The 26,709-nt window shown below is 43.9% G+C and overlaps 1 protein-coding gene across 3 annotated transcripts in view; it reads left to right on the top strand.

Moving 5' to 3' along the window:
- The window catches only part of NAP1L1 (nucleosome assembly protein 1 like 1), a 36,531-nt gene extending 17,210 nt beyond the window's left edge, over positions 1-19,321 (top strand). The window contains exons 6-16 of one of the 3 annotated variants that reach the window (XM_088452551.1): positions 6,083-6,163; positions 6,842-6,970; positions 11,251-11,322; positions 11,610-11,749; positions 12,968-13,113; positions 14,615-14,634; positions 15,989-16,111; positions 16,311-16,343; positions 17,793-17,843; positions 18,073-18,103; positions 18,643-19,321. In XM_088452551.1, the coding sequence (XP_088308677.1) occupies positions 6,083-6,163; positions 6,842-6,970; positions 11,251-11,322; positions 11,610-11,749; positions 12,968-13,113; positions 14,615-14,634; positions 15,989-16,111; positions 16,311-16,343; positions 17,793-17,843; positions 18,073-18,078 (801 nt within the window). In that variant the 3' untranslated portion in view covers positions 18,079-18,103; positions 18,643-19,321. The remainder of the gene's footprint in view (positions 1-6,082; positions 6,164-6,841; positions 6,971-11,250; positions 11,323-11,609; positions 11,750-12,967; positions 13,114-14,614; positions 14,635-15,988; positions 16,112-16,310; positions 16,344-17,792; positions 17,844-18,072; positions 18,104-18,642) is intronic. The other 2 variants (XM_088452550.1, XM_088452549.1) reach the window with 2 other exon arrangements.
- Positions 19,322-26,709: the final 7,388 nt, after the last annotated feature.

The following is a 26,709-nucleotide window of genomic DNA, read 5'->3' as shown; positions in this document are numbered from 1 at the left end:
TAGGTGTGACGTCAGTCGCTGGGCACCATAGAGTTAAGCTTTTCAGCCTCCCAGGATGCACTAGGGTCCCCCTCCTATACCCCGCCCCCGAGCCAAGGCACCTCCGTTTAGTTTGGTGCCCGGCCGGCGTCGGGTGCACCTGTCGGAGTGGGGGCTAGAAGAGCCCCTGAAGCTTTCTTCAGTGCAGCTGTGGCTGCACATCTGGATGTACAGCATGGACAGTCAGTCCTGACGTCCATGCTGTCTTCCCTACACCCCCGCCGGTACCAGAACGCCGGTACCGATCCGGGGATGCTGGTGAGCATCTGGGGTCACAGCTAGCGGTGACCCCAGATGTTCCGGACCATGGCCGGATCCAAGGGGGACAAAGGTAAGCAGCGGGGTCCCGCGGTGGGTCCCCGCTGGTCACATGGTCCTAAGTCCCCAGGCAGGAGGCTCCCTGGGGACTGGCTGCAGCGTGGAGCCAGGCGACCAAGCTGCGCTTTCCACTACCCCCTGGGACAGCGGACCGCAGCAGAGCGGTAGCACTGCGGCGTCCCAGGGGTTAAATGCATGCCAGGGGAGCGCGCCTTCCCTGTCTCACAGCCGGCGCCTCCCCCGCTGCACACAGCCCTCTCTGCATGCTGCCGACTGGTCCTGTGGCAGCGCTCATCCCCCAGGCCAGCCTCCTCTCTGCTCCTCGGCGGCCATCTTCTCTGCAACGCATGGTGAACGCTGCTGGAAGTCTGGAAGGAAGCATCGTGGTCTGGGTCCCCCCGCATACCTCTCTTCCGCTGTGGCTCAGGTCTGTGTATGCAGCGCTGTGTCCTACCAGGCCCTGTGTCTGTGTAGTTGAGTGATCAGCGCTGTTAGTGCAGGAATTGTTATTTCTCTGCATTGTATGTGACTGTGCTAGCGCTGCCTGTAACTTTTCTTCTCTAAACTGTCAGCTTTATTACTGTCCCTGTTCTTTCTGCTAAAGCCCTTGCGGTGCGGTGCTGCAGGGTGGTCTCTCGCCTATTTAATACTTAATTGGTTAGAGAGGTCACATACGTGGTGCCATCATGTCTGAAAGTGATTTTCCCCTCCGGCTACAGTGTATCACGTGCAAAGTACCGTTAGCGGAGGGGGAGGGTAGCGCGGAGGGCCTTTGCCGGCAGTGTTTGTCCATGGCGCGGCCTATTATGGTTACAGCACCGGTACAGGAGCCGCCCTGGGCTTGTTTCGCTCAGGCGTTAACAGCTTTAGTGGGTCAGTTAGCTCCGCAGCCCGCGTTTACACCGATGGGTTTGTCCCAGCAGTCTGTGGTGTCGTCACCCATGCAGGGGTTCCCACGACAATTGGTGGTACCCCACAGTCTCCCTATTTCCCAGCTCCCGGGTTCTCAGGAGCCAGCGTGGGTTAACTCCCTGACCAGTTCTGTACAGCACTTGTCGGATGTGTTGCAAGGGGAGTCTGTGATGCGGCCTCATAAAAGGCCGGTGGCGTCTCTGTCCGCTCCTTATGAGGATGACGAAGGGACGTCTGATGATGGGGAGATTCTGGATCCTTACGATCAGGAACCTCTCCATACTAAGGACGCTGATGCTAAGTCCAAAGTATATATTCCTGGACTTATTCGGGCGGTCCGCACAGCCTTGGTGATTGAGGACGCAGTTCCCCCAGCGGCTAAATCTAAGCATGCCTTTTTCAAAGATGTGAAGGGCGATGCCACAGTCTTTCCTCTTTTGGGTCAGTTGGTGGACCATTTAGAGGAGGCGTGGAAACAGCCTGGCAAGCGATACCAGCCGCAGAGACGCCTGGCGGTGGCTTATCCGTTCGCGGATAATTATTTTGCTAAGTGGGAATCCCCTCCACAGGTGGATTCTCACGTGACTCGTCTTGTCCGTAGTGCCACATTGCCGATGCCATCCATGTCCTCCCTTAAGGATGCTACGGACCGCAAGGTAGAAATCTGCCTGAAGTCCGCTTATTCCCTTGCAGTGGGGCAGCACGGCCGGCTATGGCCATTTGCTGGGTTGCCAAAGCGATGGAGCGCTGGGCGGATTCATTAGAGGCTTCTTTTGAATCCGACTGTCCGGCCGAACAGGCGGAGTTGATTGGCAATCTCCGTGATTCGGCCACCTACATCAACGAGGCGGCTCTAGACATTAGTACTCTGGTGTCTAGAATTTCTTCAGCAGCGGTAGCTGCTCGTCGCACCTTGTGGCTGCGATCCTGGAAGGCGGACGCAGATTCCAAGAAAGGTCTGGAAGCGTTGCCGTTTACCGGAGAAGTTCTTTTCGGTCCGGATCTGGATAAGATTGTGGCCACGCTGGCGGCAGCCAAATCTGCTTGTCTCCCGTCGGCCGCTGCTCCTTCTGGTTCTGGACCATCGTCCTTTCGGTCATCTAGGGCCCAGGGCAGGCCCAAACCACAGTCGTTTCCTCGACAGGCTGGCCCTAAGAAATCGGTCAAGCCCCGGAAGCAGGCATGGAGTACCAGACGTCCGGCCCCCGCCAGATGACAAGCCTGCGGCCTGACGGTCCGGGCCTCCCTTTGGGAGATCCCAGGGTGGGAGGCCGCCTGCTACAGTTCGCCCAGTGTTGGTCGACCACTACGACAGACACTTGGGTTCTGGAGGTGGTTTCCCACGGATACGCCCTCTCCTTCCGGCACAGATCCCCGGCTCGCTTCTTCACCACGGGTCTACCATCAGACCGGAACAAGGCTACGGAGCTGCGGAAGGTATTGCACACTATGCTCCAGGCTGGAGTTATAGTGCCTGTTCCATTCTCCCAGAGGGGACAGGGTTTCTATTCAAATCTATTTTTGGTACAGAAACCCAATGGGTCATATCGTCCGATTCTCAACCTCAAAGCACTCAACTCTTTGCGGGTCCCGAAGTTTCGGATGGAGACCCTACGGTCCATCATTCTGGCGCTGGAACCTGGGGACTACATGGTGTCATTGGACATACAGGACGCTTACCTGCATGTCCCTATTCTTTTGCGCCATCAACAGTTCCTCAGGTTTGCAATCCGCAGCGACCACTTCCAGTTTCGGGCGTTACCTTTTGGCCTGGCAACAGCACCACGTGTTTTCACCAAGGTGATGGCGGTCATGGCGGCTTCTCTGCGGCTGCAGGGAGTCCGCATGTTGCCGTATTTGGACGACCTGTTATTGGTGGCAGGATCTCCAGAGCTCCTGTTACGCCACTTGGACCTGACCATTGCACTGCTGCAACGGCACGGCTGGCTAATCAACTGGCAGAAGTCCACTCTAATCCCGTCTCGGAGGATTCTGCATCTTGGAGCCTTATTGGACTCTGGACAGCAAAGGATCTTCGTGACGGAGGACAAGATCTCTGCTTTACAGTCAACGGTGCGCAGTTGCCTGCACAGCCGCCGGGTGTCCTTACACTCGGTGATGAGGTTACTGGGCTCCATGGTGTCGGTGTTCGACATGGTGGAATACGCCCAGTTTCACTCCAGACCTCTGCAGCACCTGATCCTGTCCAAGTGGAACGGGCTGCCTCAGTCTCTGAAGTCCCTGACGATTGTGCTCACCCCGGAGGTTCGCCTGTCCCTTGCGTGGTGGTTACAGACGATCCACCTCAACAAGGGACGTCCGTTCTGGGTTCCAAATTGGGTCCTGTTGACAACGGACGCCAGTCTTCGGGGCTGGGGAGCAGTTTCGGGTCCACACTTGTTCCAGGGCAGGTGGACGCCGACAGAAGCGGAGCTTCCAATAAATATCTTGGAACTCCGTGCGGTCTTCAATGCTCTCCAGCAGGCACAGCGGTTTCTCCAGGGTCGCCCGGTGCAGGTCCAGTCGGACAACGCTACCACCGTGGCCTACATAAACAGGCAAGGAGGAACTCGCAGTCGGGCGGCTCTCGTAGAGGTCTCTCGGATCCTGGTTTGGGCGGAGCGCAATCTTCCGGCCATATCAGCGGTCTTCATCCCGGGAGTGCTCAATTGGGAGGCGGACTTTCTAAGTCGCCAGGACGTTCATCCGGGGGAATGGTCCCTGCACCCGGACGTTTTTCAACTACTGGTGGACAGGTGGGGTCTTCCAGAAATCGACCTCATGGCGTCCCGGCACAACAACAAGTTGCCGGTGTACGGGTCTCGCACAAGAGACGAAGGGGCGTCTCTGGTGGATGCTCTGTCCGTCCGGTGGACGTTCCGGTTCGCATACCTGTTCCCTCCGGTCTCCCTTCTTCCACGGGTAATCCGGAAATTCAAACAGGAAGGAGGGACGCTCCTGTTGATAGCTCCCGCGTGGCCCAGACGGCACTGGTTCTCAGACCTTCAGGGTCTGTCCGTGGACAGTCCTCTGCGGTTGCCGCTACGACCGGACCTTCTGTCTCAGGGTCCTTGCCTTCACCCGGACCTGACTCGGCTGTCTTTGACGGCGTGGCTGTTGAGACGGCCATGCTGAGGTCCCGGGGGTTTTCCAGCTCTGTGGTGCGTACCATGTTACGAGCTCGGAAACCGTCTTCCGCGAGGATATACCATCGCGTGTGGCATACGTTCTTCCAGTGGTGTCGACCGAGAGGTTATGCACCGCGGGAGTTTCGTCTGTCTCGGATTCTCGCCTTCCTGCAAGCGGGACTAGATCATGGGCTTCGCCTTGCTTCTTTGAAGGTACAGGTTTCGGCCCTATCTGTCTGGTTTCACCGTAGGATTGCTACAATCCCGGATGTGCGCACCTTTATGCAGGGTGTTCTCCGCATTCAGCCGCCCTTTGTTCCACCTGTGGCGCCTTGGGATTTGGCTGTGGTCCTGAGGGCTCTCCAAAGACCGCCGTTTGAACCACTGGGCTCAGTGGATCTTAAATGGCTAACAGCTAAGACTGTTTTCCTTCTGGCCATTGCTTCGGCCAGACGTGTTTCTGAGTTAGGGGCTCTTTCTTGTAGACCCCCTTTCTTGGTTTTTCATGGGAACAGGGCAGTGCTCCGCACTCGGCCCGAGTTTCTTCCCAAAATTGTTTCCCAGTTTCATGTTAACGAGGAAATAGTTGTTCCGGCCTTTAACTCACCGGGTCTTTCCGTGGGTGAGGCCTCTTTGGATGTTGTGCGGGCCTTAAGGACTTATGTTGACCGCACTTCTTCGTTTAGGAAGTCGGACGCTTTGTTTGTCCTCTATGGCTTCCGTAAAAAGGGTTGGCCTGCTTCAAAGCAAACTTTGGCAGCCTGGATCCGTATGGCTATTTCTGAAGCTTATCTTCATGAAGGCCTACCGGTCCCACCTTCTCTGAAGGCTCATTCCACTAGGTCTGTGGGTCCTTCGTGGGCAGCTCGACGTGGTGCCTCGGCAGTTCAGATCTGCAAGGCTGCTACGTGGTCCTCTGTCCATACCTTCGTGAGGTATTACAGGTTTGACACCTTCGCCTCTCAGGATGCTTCCTTCGGGCGGCGGATTCTCCTTTCTGCACAGGAGCGTCCCCACCCTTAAAGGATACTGCTTTGGGACATCCCCAAGGTATCCTGTGGATACCCTATGGACCCTGAAGTAGAAAATATTTGATATGGTAAGAACTTACCCTTGTTATCTCTATTTCTACGAAGTCCATAGGGTTCCACAGGACTCCCGCCCTGTCGCACCTGTGCTGCAGATGGGCTTTGCTCTGGTCACCGGTTTTCCGTCTCCCTCTGGTGAGAATGTGATTCTTGTATGTGTCCAGATCTTTTTTCTCTCTTCCTTCTCCTCCTCCGGCCTATGGCTTGATAACTAACTGTGGTGCCTTGGCTCGGGGGCGGGGTATAGGAGGGGGACCCTAGTGCATCCTGGGAGGCTGAAAAGCTTAACTCTATGGTGCCCAGCGACTGACGTCACACCTATACCCAAGGTATCCTGTGGAACCCTATGGACTTCGTAGAAATAGAGATAACAAGGGTAAGTTCTTACCATATCTCATATTATTGAATCACATTTATTTATCCACATCCTGTTATTGGCTGGTGCCATAGATATATCTATCTATCTAATTTTTTTTTTTTTTTTTGTGGGGTGGTAACCTTAAGTCTGCATTATTTTTTTTTTTTTTTCAAAAGCTTTAAAAAGGAACACAGTACAAAAATACACTATTTTCTACATGTGCTTCAATTGTCTTCCAGAGAAGCGAGATCATAAATGCTACATATGAGCCTACAGAAGAGGAGTGTGAGTGGAAAGTAGATGAAGATGAAGAAATTTCAGTGAGTAAACAATTTCTTTTTTTTTTTTTTTTTTTCTTTTGACTAACCCAGTGGTTAAACTCTTTCCTCAAAACCCCACACAGGTCATGTTTTCCAGGTTACCCAGCAGTTGCACAGGTGTACTCATTACTCACTGACACATTTTAAAAGATCCACAGATGGAGCTAATTTCACTTGTGATTCTGTGAGGAGACATGGAAAACATGCACTGTTTGGGGTCCTCAGGACTGAGTTTGAGAACCTGTGGACTAACCCATCTTGGGTAGTTGGTTTTATAGTACCAAAGCTTTTGTGAACTCATGACCGAGCGGTCTTCCAGACTTTTGGTCTCCTTAACCTCCTTCCTTAATTTTTAATCTAGACTGTTAACAGTATGTTTTTCCTGCATTTGAGGTCCAGTCTGAACAAAAGTTCTTGCACCCTATGGAAATCTAGTTGTTCTGTTAATTTGCCTTGTGCAGATGAGAGAGCACACATTGCTCATTAAATATTCTCTCAAAACTTGATAGGAAGGTGCCAATTAACATGGCTGCTCTGTGCACAACGTTCTGAAAGATTGGTCTCCTAGGTAAATAAACTGATAGTTTGCATGTCCTGGGTGAGCAATGGACATGCTGTCTGCAATACTGTATCAACTTAATAATGTGGAGGATTTAGCAGTGTTTTCTTTCTCTCAAGGAGGATCTGAAAGAGAAAGCAAAACTTGAAGAGGAAAAGAAAGATGAAGAAAAAGAAGACCCCAAAGGAATTCCAGAGTTCTGGTTAACCGTATTTAAAAATGTTGATCTGCTAAGTGACATGGTCCAGGTATGAATTCTGCAACCCTCTACATGTGACCAAAGTAGTAATTAAAGAAGCGCTATAGATAAGTCCTTGTACATTTTTGTTGCGGTAAAAAGCCCCCCTCGGCACGTCTGGTCCTGTGAGACTGTGCTGGTGCCTGGGCATTTTTTCTGCCGAAAATGCATCGATGAGTCTTCGATGCAGCACCAGCAGACTGCACTGATTGATTTGATATGTGACACTTATCTGAATCTGTATAAAATGCTACAATGTAGCGGCTGCAGCTTTTTCCTTCCAAGTTCTGTTGTGCTTCATATACAGACTCAAGTGCGTACAGATGTGTTGCATATTAAATTAATAAGCAGTGTCTGCTGGAGCTTCCTAGTCTCACCACGACAGACCCAATTTCGTCAAAGGACACCAGTCTCTAGAATAGCATATCCCAAGTGGCGGCAACACGACTCTGTTTTGGGAAACTGAGACTGTCTCCTCCCCCTAAAAATGAGCAAAAAAAGTATAATGTTAAGGTGCGCAAATCATATAAATGTTGTATATAATTAAAATATCTTATTAATTACATATAAAATTAAATTATTCAAAAAGAATGGTGACAATAAAATCTGTGTCAAAGATTGTGTGCTTTAAATAGATTTAGTGGTTTACTATGCCAATATATGTAGATTCACAATTTTCCTAATCTGTCTGGATCCTTAATATTATATTTGGCAACTATTTCAGACTACTGTTCAACAATTAACAATGTTGCAATATCCTGTGCTAACATTGTATTTTTTGTCGAACTATCCAACCTCTTAACCACTCTGAAATTTATATACACTATATTTCTTATACTAAAAGAAAAAAAAAAAAAAATATATATATAATTTTTTTTTTTTTTTTTTCACATTACTAGTCAAGTTTGGACACCTCATTCAGTGTTTTTTGTTTAAATTTATTTTTAACATATTAGATTCATACTGAAGACATCAAAACTATGAATGAATACATGGAATTATGTTGTAAACCAAAGTGTTTTTATATTTTAGTTTCCTCCAAAGTAGCCCTCTTTTTGCTTGGATGACAGCTTTGCATACTCTTGGCATTCTCTCAAATCAGCTTCATGAGGTAGTCTCCTGGAATGGTTTTGAATTAACAGATGCCTTGTCAAGAGTCAAACTGTGGAATTACTTGCCTTCTTAATGTGTTTGAGACAATCAGTTGTGTTGTGCAGAGGTAGGGTTAGTACACAGTGGACACCACTATTTGACTACTGTTGTAATTAGATTATGGCACCAACCGCTCAACTCGGCAAAGGGAAACAACAGTCCCTTACTGTAAGACATGGTCAGTCGATACGGATAATTTCAAGAACTTTGAATGTGTCCTCGCGCAGTTGCAAGAACCATCAAATGCTATGATGAAACTGGCTCTCGTGAGGACTGCCCCAGGAAAGGAAGACCAAGAGTTACCTCTGCTGCAGAGGATAAGTTCATTAGTTACCAGCCTCAGAAACCACTACTTAACAGCACCTCAGATTAGAGACCACAAAGTCTTCAGAGTTCAAGTAGCAGACAAATCTCAACATAAACTGTCCAAAGGAGACTGCGTGAATCAGGCCTGCATGGTCATATTGCTGCGAAGAAGCCACTACTGAGGATGAAGAAGAAAAAATAGTTTGGGCTAAGAAACACAAGGAATGGACATTAGACCAGTGGAAATCTGTACTTTGGTCTGAGTCCAAATTTTTGATTCCAACCGCCATGTCTTTGTGAGACGCAGAGAAGGTGAGAGGATGGTTTCTGCATGTGTGGTTCCCACTGAAGCATAGAGGAGGTGTGGGGGTGCTTTGCTGGTGACACTGGTTTTTATTCAAAATTCAAGGCACACTTAACCAGCATGGCTACCACAGCATTTTGCAACGCCACGCCATCCCATCTGGTTTGCGCTTACTGGGACCATCATTTGCTTTTCAACAAGACAATGACCAACACCACCAGGCTATGGAAGGACTACTTGACCAAGAAGGAAAGTGGTGGAGTGCTGCGTCAGATGACCTGGTCTCCACAATCCAACCTAAAACCAATTGAGCTGGTTTGGGATGAGCTGGACTGCAGAGTGAAGGAAAAGCAGCCACAAGTGCTCAGCACCTCTGGGAGCTCCTTCAGGACTGTTGGAAAACCATTCCAGGAGACTACCTCATGAAGCTGATTGAGAGAATGCCAAGAGTGTGCAAAGCAGTCATCCAAGCAAAAAGGGGGCTACTTTGAGGAATCTAAAATATATAAAACATTTTAATATTTTTTTACACTTTTTTTTTTTTTTTGTTTAAAACCTAATTCCATGTGTGTCCTTTCATAGTTTTGATGTCTTCAGTATTAATCTACTATGTTGAAAATAGTTATATTTTGGAGATGATAGATATATATGTCTAATTATATCTTTGTATGGAAACAAAATAAACATCCCTGGATTATTCTGATTATATATTCAATTATTTTACTACATGACACACAATATCAGTAACAGTCTGTCTCACTAATTCTTGAATGAGCAGTTCCTGACTTAGAGCAGCACTTAGTATACTTTAATTGTATTAGAGTTCTTAATATAAAAGCTGTTTTGCAACCATAGTGTGTGGTCATACAATAGTGATTCTGACATAGGTTTATCTATGATTACTGATTTAGAACCATGAGTGTGTAACCAATCCAGGTAAATGTCGGTGGTTATAACCTTGAATAAGCCTGTGTATATTATGTGAAGTGTTACCAACATAATAGCCTAAGTGGAAAGTATCAAAGTGCCCTCCTTCCAGTACATGATAGTATGATGGTTAGATGAATAACATCTGTAGCTGAGGCAAGTTCACTTCGTGCTGTTTATCTTGTCATGCAGTGCTCTCTTCTCTACTAGGAGCATATGTAGTGTTATAAATCATATAGATATAGTACACCGTTATTCTGTTTAATCAGACACTTGCAGCTTCTGATTATGAATGTCGTTCTGCTCCAGCATATATTTAGGCAGTTCACATGCAGACATTCCTCATCTGGACTAATTTATTCCCAAAACAATCAATTCACAGCCACTAGGCAAGAGTGCAAGTTATATTGGGTAAGCTCTGCACAAGGTCCAAATCACACTCTGAATATCGGTGTTTATGAAGACCGATAGCATGCAGGCATTTCTAATTTAGGTTACTTGTTCCCTGAGGCACGCTGTCAGTTTGCTACTCCTGGTCTTAGTCAGGTAAACACTGCATTTAATTTAAACAGGCGGTGTGTGGGCACATGGAGTAGTAATGCTAAAACCAAAACTCTTTTGTCTCCCAAGTACTAGTCCATCTATGCTGCAGTATACATTCAGCCTATAAGGTGCAGCACTAGATAGTATTAGTAAAGTAGACACATTAAAAATTTTAGGGGCTTAGTTCTGTGTTAGGTGAAGCACATCCTCTGCACATGCCGACGTATGTTTCACCTTGGCTTCATCATGGAGTGAACCAGATGACTGGGTTCACTAGGATTTCTCCTCCCCTTCCAGACACTGCAGCATACTGTCGATCGCAGACAGTCTGTTGGACTTCGTGTGTGATTGCAGACCTGTACTGACCGATTCTCGATAATTGGAAATCTGCATGGTCATTGCGCCTGTGCTGAATCACTCCTTTGCAGTTAATCAAAGTATTGCTTATTTGCTTTACAATTGTGTTTTTTTGTGTTTTTTTTTTTATTAAACCAGGAAATTGTATGGTTAAACCTTGTGTGAAATTGGAGTGGCTTGGAACAAGTTAATTTGACTTTTGGTTTTGTGTGTGTAGGAGTGGTAATTGCATTGTTTATACTCAGACTTGTGGGGAGGGGATTACAAGTGGCTAGAAGATGCTGGGTAATTGAGGTGGGCATTGGCTAGAACAGGTTTACTTACCCTGTGTAGCTTAATTGCTTTTGGTACCCTGACAATTTTGCTTAAAAAAATTAAACTTAATTTTATTTTGTGCTACTTGTATAGAAAGGTGATGTTCTACAGAGGAATGGCAACATGGCTGATACAAATGCAGGTCTATTTACATAATAGTTTTTTTTATATTTAATTTAGCTTCCTAGGTAAGCTGTTGTGTACATCTGCAGGTTGGATACAAACTTGTGCATTATCCTTTTAACTAGTGTTCAAAAGTATTTCTATTAATCAACATTTCATATTACATTCAATGTTTGGGTTTAAGTTACACTTGCAGCTTTTTGCTTAATAGCTTTCAGTCATTGCGTTCTTGTGAAAAGATTTTCCCTCTGATTACTTTAAAGGAGCACGATGAGCCAATCCTGAAGCACTTAAAGGACATAAAAGTGAAATTCTCAGATATTGGTCAGCCGATGGTAAGATACTTGGACATTGTGAGAACCTACTTGATTGACTGAAGCAGTTGTTTACCATGCGCAATGCTAATTTTAGCTTGGTTTTATACCAAAAGCTTGGCTTGAAATAAACTTTTTTTTTTTTTATTAAATGGTTAAAGTTAACACTTGTGAAATGGCTTAGCTATCGGAAGCTAGTGTAAAACTCCCCTGCCCACCTTACATGTGAATGACCGATTTGTGATATCCTAGAAGAGGGAAAATGGCAGTGAGGCTACATGAAAATAGGCTGCTTTTTGTTCCCTCAGAGCTTCACTTTAGAATTCCATTTTGATACAAATGAGTTCTTCACAAATGAAATTTTAACAAAGACATACAAAATGAGGTCTGAACCGGACGAAACTGATCCCTTCTCTTTTGATGGACCAGAAATTATGGGCTGTACCGGGTAAGTGGTCTTTATATTTACAGATGCTAACTACTAATGTTAGAAGTCTATGCATAAAACATTCTTTAGATTAATAACTTTAAACAATTTTGGGAATGCTAAGTAGAAAGGGTGTGACCAAGGAAAAGAGCATGGTTTTTAAGGCTTGTCCCCTTTTCGTCACTCTTAGGGGCATGCCCAGCACTTACGGAAATGCTGGGCTTCCCCAAGCACTGCTGTCAGAGTGAATGGATACTGGGCACATGCACCCGGCATCCACTCACTGGCGCTGACCGCTACACTGCAGTTTTACCCACCCGTAGGACACTGCAACCCGTGGGGGGATGGCACCTGTAGGCTTTTTCAGCAGGGTGCTTTTTGTCCTTTAGAAATAGGGGAGGGCATGACACCCCTCTAAAACAGCCTAGCAGGAACACTATGCTAATTTGCTTTAGCACAGGAGTGTCGCTCTATTCCTCACAGCATATCTGTAACATGGCACATTGAGATTACAAATTGTTAAAACACATGCACCAATATATTGGCTGTGCTGCAGGGAAAGGTAAACTCCTTTTCCTGTTTATGAATAAATGTAAGATTTTGAGTATATTCCCGTATTCTTGGAGTCTAAAGAGACCGTGATGTGCATGTGAGATGGGATACAAATGTAAGTTTCTTTCCATGGGGTCCTGACACTCATGATTTTAGAACACACCAGAGAGACACCAAAAAGATACCTTTTTAATACACTTGAGTCAGAATTTCAATGTGAGTTTGTATCCAGTTCGGGAGAGTAGGAGAACGCAGGATTGAATAGTCTACGCATAGTGATACTCATATCTAGCAATATCTTATATTTTTATTATTCATTATGGTTAGCACTTAATACCTCCTTATTCTTGCCAGTATTATATATTTTGCAGTTGCAGACTGAGCAGCAAGTCCAGCCTGTGTCACTTCTTTTAAAGTGAGAACATGTCAATCCCATTTGGTTTCTTAATGTTTGCATATTAGATTCATTATCAGACTGAACAATAGTGCGATTTTCTGTGGCTGCGTAGTTGGAATGGACTCTACTTCAAATAATGTAAACTGTAGCCTTTATCTTTAGAAGTTGCATTATACAGTATATTGTCTCTTACAAAGTAGTATAATTTTTTTTTTTTTTGTCAGCAATATTCCCAATTCTTTGAAGTGATATTTTAGAAAGCATGTGATAGCATTCAATTTCCTACATAGGTGCCAGATTGACTGGAAGAAAGGCAAAAATGTTACTTTAAAAACAATCAAGAAGAAGCAGAAACACAAGGGACGTGGTACAGTAAGAACTGTAACAAAAACTGTACCCAATGACTCATTCTTCAACTTCTTCAGTCCTCCTGAAGGTAAGCTAGTTTGATAATCCCCCAACCATATCTGTAACCTTGAGGGTATGTTTGAAGTTAAATTCCATGTATTTGTTTGTGTGGCCCCTGGGTTCAGCAGGGTGAGCAATTTTGAGTACGCTACAGTAATATGTAGACTTCTAACAAATTCTGAGCATGAAAAACATCAGAATGGTTTTTGGCGACTGAATTTTGTTTTAAAAAGTGATGTAGAAATAACTGCTAAGTTTCTATACTGAGCTCCTTTCATAATGCTTTGCACCACTGCATGTACAACTGCCTGTGGGTAAGTACCTGAGGTGTATTACGTTTTCTAAATTGAGAACTCAGAGCAGTGACTTTAATAGCTCTGTTGGGTGACTTTTTTTAACATTTGTAATCAGACCCTATACTAAAATGAAGATATTTGAAATGTTTTGAAATAGAGAAGCCTCTGATATTTGGGGCTGTTGAAACTCTTAAAGAAAAAAAATATTTGAAACACAATGGAGAGAACAAGTGCTTGTGTAAATAAGCCTTTAGTGCCTTAAGTTAACATGTCTAAAAGTCTGACATATGTTCTCTAAACTATTTTGCACTTTACATCTGTCCATAATTGGAATAGAAAGGGCAAGAGAAGCTTTCTCAAAGTACATTATACCATGGTTTTGTTTCCTGCACTTAATGTTGATTTTCATTACTGTTCTCCTAGTTTTACTCCAACTAATCCTGTTTTGCAGCACTTTCTACAGCTTCATGTTGTAGCCCCTTTTGCCCTCTGCTCTTGCTGTACAGCTAAGCTGCTCTTGAGATCCACATGCTAATGACTCTAGTTTCTCTTAAGCTTTTCTCCCATCATATGCCTCAAACCTGTCTAAAACTCCCCTGCCTTATACCACTGTATTATGTGTATCCTCTCTTTACTGTGTGGTCCATTTTTTACCTCAAATTAAAATGGACCAATACATTTAAGACCATTCCCCAGTGAGCAAAGCTGTCAGTCTAAAAATTAAAATCTTAAGATGTAACTGTAGAAAGGTGGTTCACTATGTCCCTCTTGACCAGGGGTGGTCAATAAGCGGCCCTCTAGCTGCTGTGGAACTACACATCCCAGTATGTCCCGACATGTTCGCTATCAGGGCATGCTGAAACTTTGGCAGGGCATGCTGGGGTATGTAGTTCAACAGCATCTGGAGGGCTGCTTATTTGCCGACCCCCCCCCTCCCCCCCCTGCTCTAAACCTTGTAACTTTTAGATAAAAAAAAAAAAGCCTTTAACTCAATGTTGCGTTATTCATTAATTTTAAATACATGGTTAACTCAAGATGTCAAACCAGTTGTGTAATTCTGATTTAAATTTATTACCCCCATATGTTTATGAAATCTACAATACAAAAGTATTACATAGCTATTTACAAATGTCTAGTGCCTGCAAATATTATTCATATGGACTAGGTGTCGGTGCTCAAATTTGTTTGCTTCAAGTTAGTCAAACTGATCCTAATTTATCTTTCTTGTTTTAGTACCTGAAAATGGGGAACTGGTAAGTATGTTGTGCTGAAATGCCTCCCTGAAAGATGTCATTAATTTTACTCCATCCCTTTTTTCTCTATCTGGCTTATTGTGATCACACTAGTGAGTCGGGTCTGGCTGATGTTGATTGACTTGTTCCCTATTTGTAAACTGGCTACTCTGATATGTGGGAATAACATAGAAACTGCTACCCAAGCAATGCAGATGGGCTCCCTTCCTGTTAGTGCCTACACCTAACACCCTTCCCCCTCACCCGCGGCTAGCAGCTAACTCTGGCAGCTATACTTACATTTGGGTGCCAGCTGTCCGATTCCAGAGTCTGCATCTCAACTGATGTCAACATTCCGGCACAGGGATTTGACCGCTGGCATCCTGTGCGGAGATTTATTCAACTACATCCCGTACAGGCTAGTAACAAATCGGTAACTCCCCAGTTCAGATTTGTAATTCTTTACTCTTCTACAGCTAGTGTGCTTCCCACCTATATATCTTAAATCCCCTTCATTACTTTGAAGGGCCTTACCATAACTTTTCGTTTTTAGCACACTGGGCATTCTGTTGTGGGGAAGCAATCTGGAAGCCGACTGCCTAAATACCGGCAGCCGGCTTCCCGACTGTCATATCCCGGCAAGGGTGAAATGCCGGGCGTCTAGATGTAGATGCCTGCATTTCCCTGACGCCGGGAGACCGGCGCCTGGCATCCTGATCGTAGTGGTGCTGGGCGCCGCGAGCGGACAGCTGCAGGGGGGGGGGGTGAGGGTTAGCTTTAGGGCTCTCGGGGGGTGGGGGGGGGGGACTTGGGGCTAGGGGGAGGGAGGGTTAGGGTTAGGGGGGTGCCTAACCCTAACCCTCCCTCCCCCTAGCCTAACCCCGGGAGGGTTAGGCTAGGGGGAGGGAGGGTTAGGGTTGGGCACCCCCCCGGGAGACTTGGGTTTAGGCAGCAGGGAAGGGGATGGTTAGGGTTAGGCACTTAGAGGGGGGATTAAGGTTAGGCACTTGGGGGGAAGTTAGGGTTAGGCACCCCTAAGGAGGGTTAGGTTATGTTTATACTTACCTATCCACGATCGGGATTCCAGCGCTGTCAGGCTTCCGCTGCTTCCAACGCTTCTCTTGTCGGACTGCCGGTGGTATTTCATACCCATTCCCTGTTGTGGAACCTCCTATTAGTCTCCTAATAGTCCCTCTAGCTTGGTCCAAGTAGTAATTATTTTGCACAGACCACGTGATTACTTGTTCTAAAGATCAAGGTTTTGTCCATGGTAACTAAGGGGTCTTTCTGTGACCTATCAAATGCATGCTTCATTGCTATAACTTACTATCTATAGTTATGTCCCTCCGTTCTAATGTGCATTGTGTATCTATAGGATGATGACGCAGAAGCAATTCTTACTGCAGACTTTGAAATTGGACACTTTCTCCGTGAGCGCATAATCCCTCGATCTGTGCTTTACTTCACTGGTGAAGCTATTGAAGATGACGACGATGATGTGAGTTCCTTTGGCAAAATAAACTTCCAAAACACAACCTAATTGTGTTTGCCCCTCTCCCCCATAGCTATAGAAAAGTTCAGACTGATCACGATTATCAGACCGGATTAGTTGTACTTTAAACAAGATTACCAGTCTTCTAACTGTGTTTTTTTTTTTTGTTTTTTTTTTTTCTCCCCCCCCCCCCCCCCCCCCCCAGTATGATGAAGAGGGTGAAGAAGCAGATGACGAGGTAATTTTTTTTTTTTTACACTTTTTTTTTTTTTATGAATTGGGCTGGGCATACATAATACAATTGTATGCAATTTGTGTGCGCGCGAGACCGACTCAACAAACACATATCAACTGTTTGGGGTTGCTGTTTTGTCTCTTTCGATGCAATATTTAGTAGTTACAAGACTACTGCGTTGGGCAGTGTATGCGCTGCTGCAACCGATCAACACCTTTAACCTGTTCTTTCACAGGGTAGGAAGCCAGATATTGTGGCCAATGTACTGTGACATATTTCGGTGTGTGGCCATATCTGCTGGGTGTCAGTATCAGACAGACATTCTATCTGGCAGCCTGTCATTGTATGCCCATTATTAATGTGAGGCTTTTATTTTTGTTGCGTTAATACACTCGGCTATAGATGTACAGGACCATACTCCAGAAGATGTCAAATACAGTAATAAACTGAGCATTACAATTTTATTCTATATCCCATGTAATTATTGACCAGTATTTGTCTTTGTGCTACAATTACTTTTCTGGGCTAAAGCGGTTATCTGGATTGTCAGGATTAGCAATTGGTTATACCAGAAGTTGCCAAATGCAGTCCTCAAGTTCCCCAACAGTTCAGGTTTTAGAGAGAGTCAATTGATTTAGCCACCTGTGCTAAACCATGGATGAGGTACTGAACACGGTGGCTGTATGTATGTTTTTTTTTTTACTGTTCAGGTTTTAGATATATACACAGTAAAATAAGTATTGAACCCTTCCACATTTTTCTCAGTAAATAATATTTGTAATGGGGCTATTGTAATGAAACTTTCACCAAATGTCCAACAATCCACACATGTAATGAAATTCACCAAATGGTTTAATTTCTTTACAATAGCCCCATTACAAATATATTTACAGAGAAAAATGTGTTCAATACTTATTTTACTGTGTGTGTGTGTGGTTCAGTAAAGGTGACTTAATTAGTACCACAGTCAATTTGATTTAGCCATCTGTGCTCACCCATGGATATCTCTAAAACCTGAACTGTTTGGGAGCCTTGAAGACTGCGTTTTGGAACTAGAGTTATACTAAACCAGCCAAAACCAAAGGTAGACTTCTAGGTAACCCATAAGTCAGGGATTTCCAACCTCTGTCAAGGTGCAGCAACAGTCCTGGTTTTAGTGATATCCATGCTTAAGCACAGCTTTTTAAATCCAAATAACTGTGGTACTAATTAAGACACATGTGCTCAAGTATGGCTATCCTTAAAACATGGATTGTTAGTGTGCTCTGCCTACACGTAAATGGTGAAGAGACCATATTTAGCCACAGTGGCTTTGATGTATAGGGAAAACAGATTTGGTCCCTTGTATTAACCCCCTTCATTGTAATCCCTGTATTCTGATTGCAGAAGCATAATAGTTGTAAATCTCATAGGTTCTAAATCCTATCTAATTGTTTGCTGTTCACACTGTAGGAAGGGGAAGAGGAAGCAGATGAAGAAAATGATCCAGACTATGAACCGAAGGTGAGAACCATTCTATGTATTTAGTCTATGCTGATTTCAAGATACAGAATGTTGTTCACAAATTATAAACTGACCAAACTCCAATATCCAAGGATATTAAGCTTAATCTTTTTAGAATGCACCTCTAACTAGATTAGTAATCCTAGAACTCTGCCTCCTTTATGTATAACTTGTGAAAATTAACAGAGTTCTATTTTTGTACGTGTCCTCATAAATTTTTCCCCACTAGGTTTAAATGGTGTCTAGAATTCTTATCCTGGGTATGTAAATCTTGCCATTTGAGTCCATTAATACACTAATGATCTTTGTGTCACACCTCACCAGCACTAATCCATATGGTTAAATGCACATTTCTGTAGGTTTAAGTTAAAATGTTTTTTGTTTACACTAAAAGCTGAATATTTTATTTTAAATGTCGGCAGTAATTGGATTACTATAGTATTTCAATGTATGAAAACAGAGCCGATAATGAGCTCCATAGCCTAGCATGCCGAAACTTCACCATATATGCACTTCTAGGCCGTATGCATTGTTACCCAGTAAAATAGAGGAACTAAGGTCAGACATGGTATATTGAAACTTGTCTAAAGTTTTTCTACAGTAACGTTTAAGTAACTTAATGGGATTTCTGTCTTGTTCTAAGAATAGTGATAGATGATAAAAATATTTCCCTACAGCTGAGGACTGAGCACATTTTATGGTGAATTGACACAAGCTTGGTGACATATGGTGCGAGACTTGTATTGTTGGTATAACTCTTTTCCCCCTTCCCCCTTTTTTTTTTTTTTTCCCTTTACAGAAAGATCAAAACCCAGCTGAGTGCAAGCAGCAATGAAGCGGTGTGTACGTGGCCTTGAGGATTACATGCACTGTAATAAGTTAAATAACTATTAGTTACTTACCGCCTTATGTTTTGTATCTTCTTGGTAGAATAAAGTAAACAATTTTTGTTAAAAAATAAATAAAATTTAAACCTTTAAAAACCAGTTTAAATGGTAAGATCATTGGACTTAGTATTAAGTGTACTTTTCTGCCAGGTATCTAATAAAGAGCAGAGATCACCTAAAGCATGTTCTTCACCGCTTCATAGTCTTGGTTGTTGTGAAGTCTTTTGCCATGTAGAGCTCAGCAGTTATGAACCTTCACAGCTGCAGTCTGAGACCAGTCCTTGTTTAGTGCTCTCCTAAGGAACCAAAGTATCTTTCATTCCAGTAGTTCAAACAGGTGTCAGTCGCTTGCAATAGCTGTGCCTTCAGGACTTTGTTCTAGAAATAGTTATTGCCTTTGAAATGGTACATTTATGAACTTACCCTTGCAATGAATTTGCAATCAGACTATGTCCATTGATCATGTCTGCTTGTTTATCCTATGGGTTTTTGTATTGTATGTAACTGTGATCTACAAAGCAATCTGCTGGTCAACATAACAAGGTTATTGTTTACCACTGGGGTGTGAATAAAACCTAGTATTTTCAGAAAGTGGTGTCTTATTTTTTTTTTTTTTTTTTATATTTTCATAGGTGATTAAACTTGCCATGTAAGTCAAATATTCTGTAAAGATGTGTTTTGCTCAGGTTTGGGCAAATGTCCTTGGCTGGCAGTTTTAGGTGTATATCACAAGTTATGGCTGCTTACATGGATAATTTTATAGCTAGAACATAGCACAAGGGAAGCTTAACTGGCTGAAATTGTAAAGGCATAATGACCAGCATATTCTAGCCTCAGCACCTACACAACTAGTCTTCTCTTCAGGAGTGTGGCAACTGTTCTAGGTATGTAGAGCTCCTAAACAATATTGTGACACGCCTGAGAGAAGTGCATGTTTCTCAGTATCTGCAGTGTCGTTCTGCGATTGATTATGAATGTGGCTGTAATAGCTGCGTTAATGACTGACTGTATGTGAACAGATATACCAGGAATTGACTAATTATGCTGCACTTCTAAAGGACTTGAAGGAATTTGTTCATCTAGAGTAGACTAACAATGATATTAGTTCAAGGTGCTGTGCAAACAAATGTATGTATTAAAAATTGATATACTATTTAGATGTCAAATCAGATACAGATCATACAAGCCAAGATGTCCTGTATAGGAGTTTGATTTGCAGCTACCAGTCTTGGTGTAGAGATTGTTAAAGCATCAGACTAAGCTGCAGGCACTCACACAGATTATGACAGAGGCTACTTCTCCCTTAACTTCATGTATAGGGGTCAATCCTATTAGGTGCGAATTGTGAGTAGCAAGTTTTTTTTGCAACTGGCACCCTTCGCAGCAAAGCGTGCTCCCAAGAATTGTCCAATCCAATAAAAAAAAAAAAACCCTATTGCACCACTCGCAGCAGAGGGGTGCAAAATGAGATTTGTGAGAAATGCATGAAAATGTGGGGAGACCATCCTTGACCCCCCCCCCCCCCCCCCCCCAAAATGGATAATTTTGTTAGCAGAACTGTACAGAATTGTGGGCATTAGGAAGGAAATGCAGGTATTGGTGTCAAATGGTTGATTTTGTGTGTTTATTTTTATTTTATTTTTGTTTAAACTCAAACTAAAAACGCCAAAAAGTAGGAAAGGGTGATTTGGTCCCCACATTTTAATCTTAAAATAAAGATTTTCCTTGCCATCTTCTACCCTCAGGGAGGTGCGAGTGGAAAGTTGCAAATTCAGTGTGAGTTGCTAATTGATTTGGAAAATCAATTTGCTATTTGAAGTGAAAATAGCAACTCATTTCACACCGAATAGGAGTGACCCCATAGACTGCTAAGCAAAACGCTAGGAACTGTCTTGGCAAGCATAATATAGAAAGGACACATTCAAACCTAGTAAGATCCTTTAAGTTTTTTACATTAGCAAATTATGACCTGTAAAGTGTCACAGTATGGCATGGCAAAAATCAGTCTGTGGGAAGAGAGGAAAACAAATCTAGATTCTTTGTCCATATCTCAACTATAAAGTTCCCTTCTCTAGGTTCACACAACTTCTACATACACATGCAATGATGTAACTGCCAAATTCCCTTGTGCATAAAGGAGTGCACTTTCTTTTTCCCTCTAGGTCTTCTACAGACCCCATGGTGTAGTGTACTTGTACAGCTACATTGTGTAACTTTATAAAGTCCAATAAGGAACACTCAGTGTGTATGTGTGTAATTTTATTTATTTTTATAGCTATAGCACAAGAGTAGCTTTTTGTTAATTTAAACCACCTAATCCCAGTAGAGCAGCTCTTGTATTGAAATTGTAAATGTCCCCTAGAAGTGGTTTGTTCTGGTATCCAAAATTAGAGCAAATTCTTCTAAATAGTAAATTGCACCAAATACATGATGGATCTTTGTCAAAAGTGGCCTTGCACATTTAGTATTAAGCAATTCAGCTTGAGAAACAATGATTTCCTAACACTAAAACTGGGTACATGTAAAGATTTTGTCCAACTAGTTGATTGGTTGGAATGAAAATCTGGTAAGGTATGAAAGCAAATGACAAATCAGCAATTTGCTCCAAAACTAAACGTCCATTTTCATCTGTTTTCTGGCATTTAGGAGCAACTTGCTGACAATCAGTTACTCCCATACGTTACCGGATTTTCATTTCAACCAATCAACTAGTTGGATGGTTGGACAGAATCTTTTAAGTGTACCCAGTTTAAGAGCTACTGTAATCTGGTTGTAGCCAAGGGTGAAAAGGTAAATCTGAAACATTGAATTAGAGTACTAAAGAAGCTCCTTGGAAGTAGTTGGTGTGGTATGTTAGGTCAGTTCTTGGATCAACATGGTTGAAATGTTGACAGTCGACCCAACATTCCTAGTGGCCCAGCAGTTACTCCAATGCTTTGTGGTTCACAGCTGCCGTGTCAACAGAACTTTGGTTGAGATGTCTGGAGTGGCATGCCGATGAGTATTTTGCCTCCTAACACTCCACCCTAGTGTCTGACTCTAACCTCACCCTCCACCTCCACAGCTGTTACCCTCCTGTCAGCACTTAACAATCAGCATTCTGTCAGCATTTCACCATTATGAACATGAGTTCATTCTGAGTGTCTACAGGTTTACTGTTGGCTATGTGACTTGTTCCTGGAAGAGGTTGTAAAACTGTATAGAACAGGGGTGGGCAATAAGCAACCCTCCAGGATGTTGAACTACAAATCCCAGCATGCATTGCAACACTTTTAGCATGATCAAAGAATAAAACTGGCAGGGCATGCTGGGATGTGTAGTTTTACAACCTCTGGGGGTCCACTTATTGCACCCCCATGTTCCATGTGATAGCAGTGCTAGTATTGGTTAACCATGGCAGTAATAGATGAGGTGACTTCAGCTGGCTATTAGCTGATAGGTGTTGGCTAAAGTAATGCGGTGAATAAGCTTGGATTGGTGGTTAGTTGTGCCATGGGGGTCAAAGGCAACAAATTGTTAGGAGATGATGGAAGGTTTGTGTGAAATGGAATATAGCAGACCTCTCAAAGCTGATAGATATTTGGACAGGATAGCCAGATATGTAAGAGTGGCCGCCTGACTTTCAGCACCTTCTTAACATGTCTCAAGAGCCAGGAACGCACACCACACAGGAGGCTTCTTCAGCCACAGCATCTAATCATGAGCCAGCTTGGGCTTCCACATTGTCACAGGTAATGTCTCAGTTGATTAACCAGCTTGCAGCTACTTTCTGCTTGTCTAGTTAGCTACAGGTGTGCTTCCGGTTACTAGCATTCTGCATGATCACAGCTGTCTGTCTTGGAGCGAACATGGATGCAGTCAGTGCACGGGTTGGCGCATCTTTCCAGCAGTTGCAAGACCGGGATCGCATATCGAAGCGCAGGCCTTCCAAAAGAAAGCTCTACTCACTTGTGGTGCTTTTGGATTCTGATCTTTTCTCTGAACACAAAGCTAGTGTCAGTCGCCTCTGATGTGACTACTTCTGTGTCTGAGGAGTCTGTCACAGGCAGATGTAGAGGCACTGATAATGGAAGTTACTGTACTCCTGATTGAGGACTTCGAGCAGACTCTAGTCCATGGCACTGGCATTTAAGCATCAGGTGACTGAGTTCCCTTCTGCACAGCTGGAGGACTTCCTTAAGGAGGCACTTCAGGTATCTTTTGCCTGCTTTCTTTCCTTTTGCCCACAGTGAAACTGCGTTCTGTGGACTCTTGAGTGGTGGTTGGCCAGAGTCTTCAACACAAGGGCTTTCTTCCTCTCCGGAGTAATTTCTTTTCTGCAATCGGGTCTGTATTTGGCCCTCTGGCTCTCTCCCATGAAGGATCGGGTTTCGTCCCTGTCTGTTCTCTTCCAGAGGCAGAATGCACTCTTAACTGATGTTCCAACTCCCTTTCAGGGATTTCTCCACGTCCAGCAACCGGTTGTTCCTCAAGTGGCTCAGCAGATGCAGTAAAGGCTTTGGCCTTTCAGGAAGCCATTCACTCCCTGTTGCAGGCAGGGGGGTGGTAATAGTCCCGGTTCCTGTGTCGCAACAGGGAAGGGGTGGTTATTCCAATCTATTTCTAGTTCAGAAACCAAATGGGCCTTATCACCCTATACTAAATGTAAAAACTCAACAGGTTTATCCATGTAGCCAAGTTTCCTATGGAAACTCTCCGATCAATTATTTTGGCAATGGAGCTGGGGGATTATATGGTTTCCCTGGACATTCAGAATGCATATCTGCATGTTCCTATTATACCATCCCACCAGCAGTTATTACTGTTTGCTGTCCTTCAGCAACATTACCAATTTCAGGCTCTACCCTTTTGGTCTAGCTACAGCTCCCTGGGTATTTACCAAAATAATGGCAGTCCTGATGGCCTATTTCAGGTGTCGGGGAGTCAGAATTCTGCCATATCTGGACGACCTACTGATAATGGCACAGTCTCCAGTTGTTTTACAAAACTATCTTTAACTGATCATAGCCTGCTTACAAAAGCATGGCTTTATCAATTGGAAGAAATAATCACTTTCTCCAACACAGCAAATGGTACATATGTGAGCTCATCTGGATTCTCGGGTACAGACTGTTTCTGCCAGAGGACAAGATTGTGGCCCTATTGTTGCGAATATGCAAGTGAAGGGTATCCATTCTGCTAGCAGTGCAGATCCTGGGATCAATGGTATCCACGTTCGACATGGTGGGGTATGCTCAGTTCTATTCCAAGCCTCTGCAAAGATATTTATACTGTCCGTTCCACTTGGAGAGAATCATCAAAGTCCCAGAGGATTCTTCTTACTCCAGAGGTTCGTCACTCCCTCCTCCTGTGGTGGCTGAGAAAGGATCATCTGAACAAAGGGTGCCCATTCTGGATTCCAAATTAGGTGCTGCTCACCACAGACGCCAGTCTTTGTGGATGGGGAGCAGTGACTGGTCATCACACCTTTCAGGGAAGATGGATAAATCAGGAAAGTCATCTGCCAATATACATTCTGGAACTGCGAGCAGTATACAAAGCACTTGTCATGGCACAGGATCTGCTCCAGGCCAAGCCGGTCCAGATACAGTCCAACAATGCGACAACAGCAGCCTACCTCAATCATTGAATCATCCTACAATGGCTGCATTCTTCCCCAAAGATTCCCAGAGGGTTGAAATCAAGCACTTAGTAGCACTGAGGACATGTCTGGTGAGCCTGTTTTGGAGCATAGTGAGCTCTATGATTGGCAAAGAGTAAAATATGTTTAGGGAAGAACGGAACTTCATAACCCAAAAGGGAGGACAGCAGGGACCACATTTCCACTCAGAAACCCTGCAGAACAGGACTGGACCACCAAAATGAAGAAAGTACCCATAATCTGGGTAACCTCTTCAACAAATGGGAAAGGTGGTTGGGAAGATTCTATGAAGCCTAGTACAGTAGATTGTGAATACCAGTGGAATAACAATTTAGTAAGCTTTCTCCTTGATGCCAGCAGATTCAGAAACACCAGACCAAATGTCTGATCAATCCTACACCTCCAGGGGTTTACCAAGAGTGAGACACCGAAAAGGCACTTAGACTTGAAAAGTAAATGAAATACATAACAAGTATATTGAGAGGTACCTCCAACTCCTTATATGTGGTTTGGGGCTTTTGGTCTCAAGAAATTGGTGTCCCTGCTCCTTCTTTTCTAATTATGGTCCTTCCCTCTGGTTTTGCTCTTCTTACTATGACTGTTTTTTTGTCTTAAACTTTCTTTCCAACGACAAAAAACACTGTTGAAATATAAGAGATGACCTATAACTAGGATGGCATAGCAAGTTTCATGTGGGCCATAAACCACATTATTGTAAAAGGCTCCCCTTTGGTAGGTGTTGACTTTTTTTTTTTTTTTTTTTAAAAGGCCCCTGTCTACTCTATTTCACTCACCCTTACTGTGGTCGCCTCAGTATATGATCATTATACACATCCACCGGGTTCTAGTTTTCGAAGCAGCATTAATCATGGGATTCATATCTTCTCCAAGCCCATTGTACTCTCTCAATACCTTTTTTAATTTCTTATCCCTGAACATAGTTGTGGAATCTCACAGAAAAAATAAAATTATTTATATAATAATATTACACACACATGAAGTGGTCCGGTACTCTATTAAAGAATATACAATTTGCTCAGGTGCCCTCTTCTTACAGCGTACTTTTTTCTTGCCATTTGTATGTAAACCTTGAAAACAAAAATAGCTGGTGGCCTCTGTAACGTCTTATGAGCGCAATATATTTTTTTTTACCAGATGTAGTGCTGCTACCGCCTTATTTCCTTAGATGGCTAAATATATCAATCTCTCATTACCATACATAGTATTTATAATGATTCCAAAGTAGGTTCAGAGACCTGAAAAAGATCAGGTGTATTGCTCACTTGTGGAGAGAATGTATAAGATCTCGTTGTCGTGGAATCTGAGTCTGGTACACTGATGGTCAGTTGAGAGTGGGCAGGGTGAAAGCAAGACCAATTCAATTAGAATTCTGGTACAGTCTGGTTTGAATTTCAGTGTAATATAATACACTATGTAGACAAAAGTGATTGGACACTGACCACAAATAGATCAACGATATTTTATTGACGTCAACACTTTGCAGTAATCGCTGCCCGTGGAGGACCTACAGCCACCCTTCTTGGTAAACAAGTTCCTGGACAACAGCAGGTGGTATGTTTTGACATTCCGCATTAAGTACAGTGACCAACTGTGACACTGAAGAAGTTCTCGTTGGTCTAGAATGCACCCGTTGTATAATTTGTCCCAGAGGTTCTCAATGGGGTTAAGATCTGGACTCTGAGCTGGGCAGTCCATCCGGGTTACCGAATCCTCTGGAAACATGACAGGTTGCGTTATCGCCCTGATAAATAAAAAAAATGTTCCCGTAAAACTGCAAGGGCATTCCTATGAAGTGTTCTTGTCAAAATTGCCAAGTTAGTGGCCATTTGGAACTCTTGTGCAATGGTATGCATTTTGCTTGTGGAGGAGGGGGGGGGGGGGTGTCTAATCACTTTTGGCTACATAGTGTAGATGAGTCCAGGTAACAGCTGAATCGGCACACAGCTAATCAACATGTTAGTACAGCAAAAGTCCCTGGGTTGGTAAACTGAGAATCCCCAGGTTTAGCACAGCAGACAGTCAAATGGAAGGCCACGAGTCGGTAGCAGGTGTCAGACATACAAATGAGGTTCTTGTAGTCCAAGGGACAAAAGTTGATCACCTAGCACTGAGTGCCAGATGAGTGCCAAATTTTTTGCAATAGGGGTGTGGCTCCAAATTTGTACACTGTTCACATTGGAAACTACAATGGAACTGCCTGTCCAGCTGCAGCCTTGAGCAATGGCATTGAATGCCCAAGACCCATAGCATTTGGCCAACTTCATAAAATACATACCCCAAACCATAAAGGAGCATTGAGGCACTGCTGAACATATTG

This window comes from Taudactylus pleione, unplaced genomic scaffold, assembly GCF_031769625.1.
Source record: "Taudactylus pleione unplaced genomic scaffold, aTauple2 ptg000038l, whole genome shotgun sequence".
NCBI lineage: Eukaryota > Metazoa > Chordata > Amphibia > Anura > Myobatrachidae > Taudactylus > Taudactylus pleione.
Note: the sequence above shows the minus strand (reverse complement) of the source record. Positions and strands in the feature narration are given on the sequence as shown.